Below are 10,475 nucleotides of genomic sequence, written 5' to 3'. Positions count from 1 at the left end.
TCGAAAGAAACGAACTCCCGAATATAGGACCCCTGGAGTTAGGTAAAGCGAAAGCAATAAAATACAAAACCTACTACCACATAGTCTTACCCATCAGTGAGACGGAACGAGAAGGCCCCACAGCGACTCTCAACCAAATTATAGCGGTTATACACGACTTACGAAATTTGACTGAAAATTTAAATTTAGGAACACTCAGCATTGCAAAAACAGAAATTATCAACAACGTTCCATGGAATAATATCAAATCGCAACTGCAATTAAGATTCATTAATTCCACTACCAAAATAATCATTTGCAACGGACAAATTAAATATCCACCGAAAGATCTACGATCCGTTATAATTGGTGAGATGCACTGTTCGCCGATAGGAGGACATCGCGGCGTCACTAAGACATACAATAGAATAAAACACAATTACTATTGGGAAAACTTAAAACTAGACGTTCAAAGATACATACAACAATGTTTGCAGTGCCAACTGAGAAAATTAGTACGCGTCAAAACAAAACAGCCTATGATAATCACAGACACACCAGGCTCTTCTTTCGACAAGGTAGCCATGGATATTGTCGGACCTTTACCCAAGACAGAAAGAAACAGCGAATACATTTTGACCTTGCAAGATCAGCTGACCAAATACTGTATGGGTATACCATTACAAAACCAAACCTCCGAAACTATCGCGGAAGCTTTCGTAGATCGTTTCATCTGCATATTCGGAGCGCCAAAGGCAATATTAACGGATCAAGGAAGAAATTTTCTCAGTGACCTAATGAAAAAGGTTGCAAAAATATTTAGAATTCGTAAATTTCGTACAACGGCCTTTCATCCACAATCCAACGGCTCATTAGAAAGATCGCATCACGCATTAGGAGAATATTTAAAACAATATGCAAACGAACAAAAACAATGGGACAGGTGGATAAGCCTTGCGATGTTTAATTACAACACTAGCATACATGAAGCAACCAAACATACGCCATACGAACTAGTCTTTGGAAAAATAGCTAGAACTCCATCGAATGAAATTTTACCTTCGAACGATCAATTATCAAATTATGACGATTATCTAATAAGCCTCGTAACACAACTTCACACAATCCAAGGAAACGCTCGTGAAAACGTCATCGAAGCGAAACACAAATCCAAGACATACTACGACAAGAAGATTAACCCTCAAAATTTCAAACCGGGAGACCATGTGTTTCTCCTAAAAGGTCCAAAACCCGGAAAATTCGGAGATCATTATACAGGACCCCACGAAGTATTAGAAATATTAAATAAAAATAATGTAAAAATTAGAATAAAGAAAAATAGCCGAATCGTACATCCAAACCGATTGCGCATTTCTCATATTAAAATAAGTGATAATCAACCAAGTACAAAAAGGAAAGACAATAATAAACAATTAAATTAAATTAAATTAAAAAAAAAAAAAAAAAATATATATATATATATATATATATAAAAAATTGAATTATGTATTAATTTAGAGTTATTGTAGCATTTAAATATTTCTATATATTCTAAATTTTTATTACTCCACTATTCATTTGAAATCTGAATTATGTATTAATTCAGAATTACTCCAGTGTTTAACAATAAGTATTCCTATAGACCCTAAATTTTCTTTACCTCACTATTCGTTTGAATTTTGAATTATGTACTAATTAGAATTACGCAAGCGTTTAAGTACTCCCATATATCCCAAATATTAATTACTCTATTATCATTAGTCATTATATCACCCTACTTTCCCTCTTTATATTATGTACTTTCTTTTGCATATTATTATTATATCGTCATTATTGATGCTACACATTATCATATCATATTATTCCTTAGTATTAATTACTATTATACCATATATATATATATTTAATCGTTATTGGTAATATTTCAACATTTGCGTTCTTAGGTTTAAGTTTCTTATATACTTATCATGAATATATGTATTTCTTCTTTTATTTACATGCGCAAATTTATACCTTATACTTAACCTCATAATAATAATACTTTGTAAACAAGTGGAACCATTTTCTATTATTATCGTCAAAACATACTGCCTGATCGTCGGTTGCAGTATAACAATGCCAGTATATCACCATCTCCAATGGACACCCAAGATGCCGGAAGAAGTACGCCAAGGCCCAATCGACGGTGTTAAACCAGAAGACCACCCCGAAACGTACCGAAATCTAACAGAACTCCGGTGTGTTACATTAATGGAGGGTGAAATCTATCAAGACACGACTGACTGCAGCAAAATTTGTCAAGAATGCTATGATAAAATATCAGCCGAGGAAAACCAAGAATATGCAACAATACCACCGCATAATTTGGTCCACAAAATATCAGCTGACGACCAAACAAATTGCACTAAATGCAATAAAGTAATAGTAACAATCAAACCGGAGATAAACTGCAGGGACTGCATAGAAGAATACCTATACGTTGACCAGACATACTTGGCCGAAGGCTGGGGTCAAGCTGTGATTCCCAGAGGGGTAGAAGAGCAATAAAAGGAAGGGACCTGCTACTTGACACCAGAGAACTGACATTTACTACTGACGAAAATCAGGCAGATAAAAACGTGCTTAGTTCTTTTCTTTTTCTTTATATATAACATATATATATTTTATATATATATATATATCCCTCTATTTTCATTAGAATTTTCATACGATATTAAAAGGGCTCCACACCTGCGTTACATGTATTAGCGGTAGTAAATTTAAATAAATAAGTACAATTAAAAATAAGCTATGAGTAAAAAATAAAACGACACAAGAAGGACGAAAGAACAAAGGAAGGGGTTTTGGAGGTCGCCTTGTATTTCCTCCTTCTTTACACAATTAAGAAGATAATTAATAATTCAAGGTAACACATTTAATAAAATAAAAATTAAATGTGAGCCCTTCCAATCAACAAGTCGTGATTCCTCCGAAAGAAAAGAATCGGATTATTCCATATCAATTCTCTTTGCAAATGTCGAGTTTTACACCCCAACATTTGTCTAAGGCGGGGGGTGTTACGTCCTGTGGACTCCACGATTCTTTTCTTTCAAAGAATGCAAGGCGATGATTGAAAAATCACAGGCGTGGGAATAAGACTATGATCTGGCAGGCGAAGCAGCTGACCGGAGACGGTTAATCGTAAAAATAAAAATAAAAAAAAAAGGAGAGATACATACCAGATGTAACTCGCGGTGTCTGAAATTCTCGCTTTGACTAGTTGACAACTCGCGCTTGAAAAGCAATAAAAATCTTTCTTTTAAAGGAAAATTTTACTTAAAAAGCAATAAAAACTTTTTAGAAGGAAATCTCCACTTGAAAATCAATAAAAATTTAGAAGAAAACTTCCACTTGAAAACGAATAAAATTTTACCAGACTAACAACGATAACCGAATCCAAACAAATGCCGCCTGACAGATCACCGAGATAATCTCGAGAGGATAATAAAAATATAAACCTCAACAAATTCTCCATTGGTCAAAACCTAGGGCCTTAAACAAAAGCCCTGACCAATCCCGGTAAACTTTTAAAATCAAGAGACGCCCCCGGGACTGAAAGGGCGTTATTGAAAAATTCCCTATTCGTCAGGAAATATTAACAAACTAACGGGAAGGAGGAGCAAGAAGGTATATATACCCGTGACATCTCTCAGAGAATATCAATCTTTTCTCAAACCTACGCACGCGGATCATTCGCGAAAAGTTGTATCACCATCCTTCGAGTGAATCTCGAACTCGTGAGCATTCGCAGTGACATTTGTGAAATCATCGTGTGCCCAGTGCTCACCGAGTACGACGATTTTCGCGAGTGAACAACTGTGAGTGGAACACCATCCTCACGGAGGAGTCCGTAGCCAGATTCACACCTGGAATAATTAACACCTACCTGCGCACTCCATAAGTAGTAAGTTATCAAGCACGCTACATCTCCACCCTTACTAATAATACTTAAAATAATTCTGGGACTTCAATTAAATTATAATTGTTTTCCTTTTTAAATTATTAATTTATTATCCTTGTTAAATTCTAACTTCGAAAAACTGTCCTTTCTTCCCCCATCCTTATCTCTCTCTCCCCCTCGAAATCACTCCGGATTTCCCGCGATAGCGGAGCAATCCGTGATTTCTTCCATCTTCTCTCTCTCTCGAAATCACTCTGGATTTCCCGCGATAGCGGAGCAATCCGTGATTTCTATCATCCCCTTACCTTTTGAAATCACTCCGGATTTCCCGCGATAGCGGAGCAATCCGTGATTTCTATCATCCCCTTACCTTTTGAAATCACTCCGGATTTCCCGCGATAGCGGAGCAATCCGTGATTTCTATCATCCCCTTACCTTTTGAAATCACTCCGGATTTCCCGCGATAGCGGAGCAATCCGTGATTTCTTCCATCTTCTCTCTCTCTCTCGAAATCACTGTGGATTTCCCGCGATAGCGGAGCAATCCGTGATTTCTATCATCCCCTTACCTTTTGAAATCACTCCGGATTTCCCGCAATAGCGGAGCAATCCGTGATTTCTTCCATCTCCTCTTTCTCTCGAAATCACTCTGGATTTCCCGCAATAGCGGAGCAATCCGTGATTTCTATCATCCCTTTATCTTTTGAAATCACTCCGGATTTCCCGCGATAGCGGAGCAATCCGTGATTTACTCTCTCTCACTCTCTCTCTCTCTCTCTCTCTCTCTCTCTCTCTCTCTCTCTCTCTCTCTCTCTCTCTCTCTCTCTCTCTCTCTCTCTCTCTCTCTCTCTTGAATGAATGAACAAATAAGTAATACAATAACTAACTAAATTATTAAATAATTAAAATATCAAAATTATATAAAAATAAATATATATATATATATTTTTTTCTCTTACAAGAACTCCCAGAGTTATTTTTCAGTAAAAACTCTTCTTGCCCGGTTACTTTATTATTCGCTCTCGTAGTGGAAAATCCAAGGAGACGACCCTCGCGAACCGCTGCTAAATTGGCGCGAAACCGACGTAATAGGCGGTTAAAGAAAGCGTTGGCACGGAGTCTGGCTGCGGGCGAAACCTTCGGCTCCCTAGGAAAAATTAACACACCGATCCACACAGAGACAACTAATACATATCACCCTACGGTCTCTCCTATTGCCTCACCCGAACATATAGAAACCCCGCTGACGCCGTCTCCCGCTACCTCTGCTTCTGCAGAATTTTTCGATTCCCCGCGAACTCCTTCTCCTCTTTCTCCCGAACCCGCTATACCTCAGCGGGCCCCTTTCCCTCACTCCTCTGTTTCCTCTGAGGACGCCGATTCTCCGCGGAGCCCTTCTCCCTTTCTTCCCCCTGCTTCTCCCGAACGCCCTGACCCACCTAGATCTCCGTCTCCGGCTCCCTCAACAATCACCCTTGAAGATTCTCCTCCCTCATCCCCAACGTCCTCTGTAAATAGGGAACATCCGGAAGGGTTTGAGGTAGTAGATATCAGCGACGACGATTCCGAGGAATCAGAATCGCCTGCCAAGCTCTCATACGAGCAATTCAGAGCTTGGCTGATAAACCAGCTCCCAGGGATACGAGAAGTCCCTGAGGGAGCTTTCACGATTGGTCCAGGCCCCGTAGACCACGAGGCCTTACGCGAATTTCTAGAGACCACTGATAGGAATAACATCATCCCCTGGTATGTTCCCGGGCGTAGATATCCTTTAGCCGTCCCTGCACATCTTCTCCTACGAACCTATCCCCCCTCCACCGCCATAATTACCGAACTCATATAACCTAGAAGTCTCTCTTACACGCACACACATGGACACTAATTTTATATACCTATTACCATTTAAATTATTGTAACCACCAATCGGGACTCTAAAATTTAAACAATAACTCTTACCCCTTTCTGCCCCGATTGAAGACCTCCGTACTAATGTATCACCCGCGACACATACACATACATTCACTCTTCATTAGCAACTAAGTCCGTCAATAATATTATTATGTATATAAATTCTTTCGTCTTTATATTAGGAATAAATTTATAAATTTCAAAATAAATGATTTTCATTTATTAATAACCCGTTCCCACTCATTCCCGTAAACCAGGATCGCACAAGGTCCCATCCTGCGTAAAAGAGATTAAATTCTCTTGCCAAAAAGGGACCACCGAGCGAACGGCCCTTTAAATAGAGTAAGAGCGACCCTTGCGGTCGTTGACCTATTTGGGCCCAGACGTTCGTTCGGGTCGAACAGACGGATAGTCTGCCGTCGTTCGAAAAGATAAATTTAGTCACGTCCTTCCTTTCGACTCTTCCTTCCTTGAGTCTGGACGTAACACAAGTATCGGGTTAATTTACGCTGAGAGTATCGCTGCTGCCGCTATTATTTTGATCGAGTAGCCAACGTTTCAATTTGTAAGCGTTATGTAACGCGCAATGAAAGATTTTTCGAATTCCGTGATGAGCGCAATATTGTCCGCACTCTCCCTCTAACATTAGATTTTTGAATGCTGGAGAGATACCTTCCAAATTATATATCTCTCTGGAAAGTAGATTTCGCAAGTAATGTGCTTTTTCACTGCCTCTAACGTAAATGTGACGCGTGTGCCTTATAATTTCACGTAAATGCAATGTAAAATATTTTGGATTAACCTCGCCATCGAACCATTCGATCCCATGATAATTTCGTGTGAGCCAGCAGTTTTGTCGTCTTACTTTTTCGGGTAATTCAGTGAACGGATGCGGCGGCATCATAATCCAGTGGTCGACGATCGACGCGTTAATCGCGACAACCGCGACTTCCTTGGGAAGAAACTTCTCGCTCGCATCGCGGAAGCCTTGTATGTCGATGACTATATCCATATTGCGAAGAAAAAACTTATACGTTTTTGTTGGCGAGGTTTAAGCTTTTCACGAACCGTCGACGAGAGCGTCTCGAAGGAAACTGATATTTCTTTTCGTTACATTATAAGTTCTTTTCTCGTGAAACGCATCGGCGAATGAAAGTGGAGGAGGGTGGGGATAAGAAAAATACGTAAAAATGTTTAATCGAATATGTTGCAACGAGAGGCATACCGTGATAAAAAATTTAACCGGAAAAATCGACAATGACTTGACGAGACGAGTCGATTTCTATTACATTATCAAATTCTGCGTAAACAATACAGTTAATTGTCTCGGTGAGCGCCTTTTCGAAACGTACCTCTAATCGTAAACTACCGTGTCTCACGAGATTCCAATGACCAGAGCAATTAGCGGACAAATCAGGTGTGAGATCAAAAGCAAAAAGAGTGTGTCCCTTGGAATAATCATCTCTACTTATAGAATTTCCCTCGTTCAAGAAATGGATGCCCGTTTCCCTTACGTCGATACGTAAAGCGGTTCTTCCGGCGAGAAAATCGGCTGTAACGATTTACTAGGAAAATTTGTGTACCGTCGACGTACAGAGAGAAGAAATTTATGCTGTAATTTTTAAAATTAAACGGATTTAATTTTCTATCTCCATTAAATGCTTTGTTATTAACGAAACCGACTATTATTCGTTTCGGCAGTTGTCTGAATATTACGTTATCTAATGATTCCCCCACAACACACACCGCTGTGAATCGTAAATGTTTTAACCTCGACTCTCGTAAGCGGATATTTAGCCGTAACTTTACTCAGCATTCTAGCATGTGCGAGTAACACTCCGGCACTTAGTTTCGCTCTTCTCACTAGCAAACTGGCATCGAGAATATGTATTTTCGACATGCTGTTGCTTTCCATGAGACAAAATAAATCTTTCGAGCGGACGAGTCTTAATCTTACTTCCACGCCGTTAATTAAGAATTTGTCTTGATTGAAAACGTCGCAATGCAGATGTCCTATAAGATTTATCGCTCGCCCGTTGCGAATGTAATGGGCGCGTCTCACGAGAGCGGTATTGCCTTTCGATTCCAGCGATTCGTCCATGCGACCCGGTGTGTCCGCGTCCCATAGACATGAAGTTAGATGAGAAGTTTTTGCGGGTGAAGAATAATTTAACAATGCCTCGATGTACGCGCGGTACGCGTAAGCGTTATTTGCAGGCGACAAGAGCTTTTGATTGAAATACACGTCGACCTGATTGAAGATAGAATGAAGTAAATGATTTACGGGTCCTACGATGGTCTCTGCGGCTGCGTCGGTTGTTCCTGGAGCTCGAGCCGTTGAATCGTCGCCCGATTTTGCACGCACGCGAAGACTCAGCAGGGTATGCGTGAGATCTAGATATTCTTCGCCGTGACCAGGGACGAATTCTATCGGTGAATCGTCCGAGAGAGAGGTCACGGGTTTGTAATGAATCCATTGCGAGCTCTCGATACTAGTCTGCGTAGGCGGTAAAGAAAAGAGATCAAGTTCGCTCTTTAAACACTCGTTTGAATGCGTGTGAAGAAAAGACATACTTCACTGACAATTATTTCGTCGTTGTTGTCTTCGTCGTGGTTCAAGGTGTGTGAATTAAAATAGCGTTGTTAAAGAAAATATATCAGATACGGTACGTTTTTTGCCAATTTTACGTCGTTTCGCAGTTGTGCTGAGTCTTTTTACCCTCGTACGGGTTTTCTTCCTCTTATTCTTCGATGATTTCGTCTTCTTTTTTGCCTTGATTTTCGATAAACTTTTCTTATTCGAGCGACGGCATTTAACGATGCGCATGTCAAGCCCGGCAAAAGGGAAATGAGCTACGTATATTTTCGCTTATATTCCGATTTATATTCCGAACCTTTCATGAGGCTAGTTATTTTTTCTTTAGCCTGTCTTTTGAGATTGTTACGCGATTCTTTAAAACGATGTTTGGCCGCTACCTTGAACGGTGTATTGTTTTCTACATCATCGATTATATTAACGCTCGCGCGTAAAGCCTCTTTACCCACTGCCCGCGCAGCAGTACCTAGATAAGGCAGCACGCGTCTGAATAAGCCTCCGAGAAAACTTCCGATACTGTGCCCGCGTTGATAGGGCGATCCGGCGAAAACTCGTGGAATTCCATCTCCGCGAGCTCCTCCGTTCTGTAATTCGTCGTAATACGTCGAATAATAATCCATCAGCAGAGAAAGAACGAACACATTTTCTTTTCTTTTCTTTTCCCTTTGCCGTTTTCTCCGTCATATACACCGAGTATTCTTACGATATCTAATCGATACGTCTAAAGTGCAATGTCACCGTCAGAGTCCCGAATTCGAATGGTATACTTTGACCCAGCTGATCTCTTATATCTATTTCGATCGTACGGAAACACGTTTGACGCAACGTGATGTATTGAGCGGGCGAGAAATGTCTTATCTGAGTTGATGCGAACGCGTAATCATTTCGCGAGTTGAGCGCGACTATTCGAAGAAGGGGAGATTGTACATCGCCGGTAATATAAGGTTCGCAAATGTCGCAATAGACAAAGAGCTTGTCGGGAATACCTCGCGACAAACTACCTGGTTCGTCACCTATTAACACACGCGAGTGCGTGAGCTCGTAAAGTAGCAGAGAATGCAACTCTTCATCATAAACCCATGATGGTAAAACGTCGAGTATAACGGAACTACTTTCGATTTTAATGAACTTTTCGCTGTATTGTGCATTTTGATACCGATTTCATTATAAAACCACGTGGGCAACAGAGAAGGTACAGCGAGCTCACTATCGAGTTGAACAAGATCTCTACGCTTGATGTGTATATCAAAGCCGAGTATGCGGCGAAGTTTGTCGGAAAAATTTACATAATGCGTCATACTACAATTTTTTTCTTCGCAGTCAAGTTTCATGAAAACTTTACCTCCCATGAAGATGACGAAATGCCAAACGATATGCGAATCGACAGATTTAGCAGCGTGATTCACACACGCGATAATATCGCGCATACTCGAGTAAATGCCCGCAGGTTGATGACCTGAGATTTCATAGCCTTACCCGTCTTATCGCGTTCATTAATATCGATGAATCTGATTAATCCTTCATTATCCTGTATATGTAAGAAACTACACGGAAACTGAATCTCCGTGAGCGCCACTTCCCAACGTCCGTGTAATTCTATACGCTGAGGTAATTCGGTAGTGAAACACATGGTTGTATTTTCCGGAAAGTAATGCATGCTACTATTGCTCGGAAGAATCATGTAAAATTCTTCTCCCCTCATTTTGACTCAAAGATCTTAAACTCGATGCGGGAATCCAAGAGTCGAATTTAGAGGGATAACCTTCCCAACTAACTAATATTTGTTTATTGTTACCGCGTCCTCTGCTCTTTATTACCCGATCGACGATAAATTCTTCCTCTTGTAAATCTTTATTGACCGGAGTTAATTCTTGTTCGTAAAAAATTCCGTCTATATCCTCGCCTGTTAAATCGCTTAGTTCGTATACGTGGGATTTTCTCCATTCGAGAACGCGATGAATTCGAAATATTTCTTCGCTCCACTTTGCCTCGTATCCTTTTTCAAACACTACTTTTGCCCTACTGACACGCACGAGTTCGCCCACGTTATATT

At 40.3% G+C, this 10,475-nt stretch overlaps 1 protein-coding gene across 1 annotated transcript; it reads right to left on the bottom strand.

Annotated features, from left to right (window-relative positions):
• Positions 1-7,064: 7,064 nt before the first annotated feature.
• On the bottom strand, positions 7,065-8,398 carry LOC145947924 (uncharacterized protein F54H12.2-like). Its single transcript, XM_083057688.1, has 2 exons — positions 7,573-8,398; positions 7,065-7,378 (listed from the first exon to the last, which is right to left on the bottom strand). Exons 1-2 carry the CDS (start codon positions 8,396-8,398, stop codon positions 7,065-7,067), a joined length of 1,140 nt encoding a protein of 379 aa, XP_082913814.1.
• Positions 8,399-10,475: the final 2,077 nt, after the last annotated feature.

This window comes from Prenolepis imparis, unplaced genomic scaffold (genome assembly GCF_030444845.1).
Source record: "Prenolepis imparis isolate NDT839.2.m4 unplaced genomic scaffold, iyPreImpa1.0 SCAF_187, whole genome shotgun sequence".
In the NCBI taxonomy this organism is placed as follows: Eukaryota; Metazoa; Arthropoda; class Insecta; order Hymenoptera; family Formicidae; genus Prenolepis; species Prenolepis imparis.
This window is presented reverse-complemented; position numbering and strand designations above follow the sequence as displayed.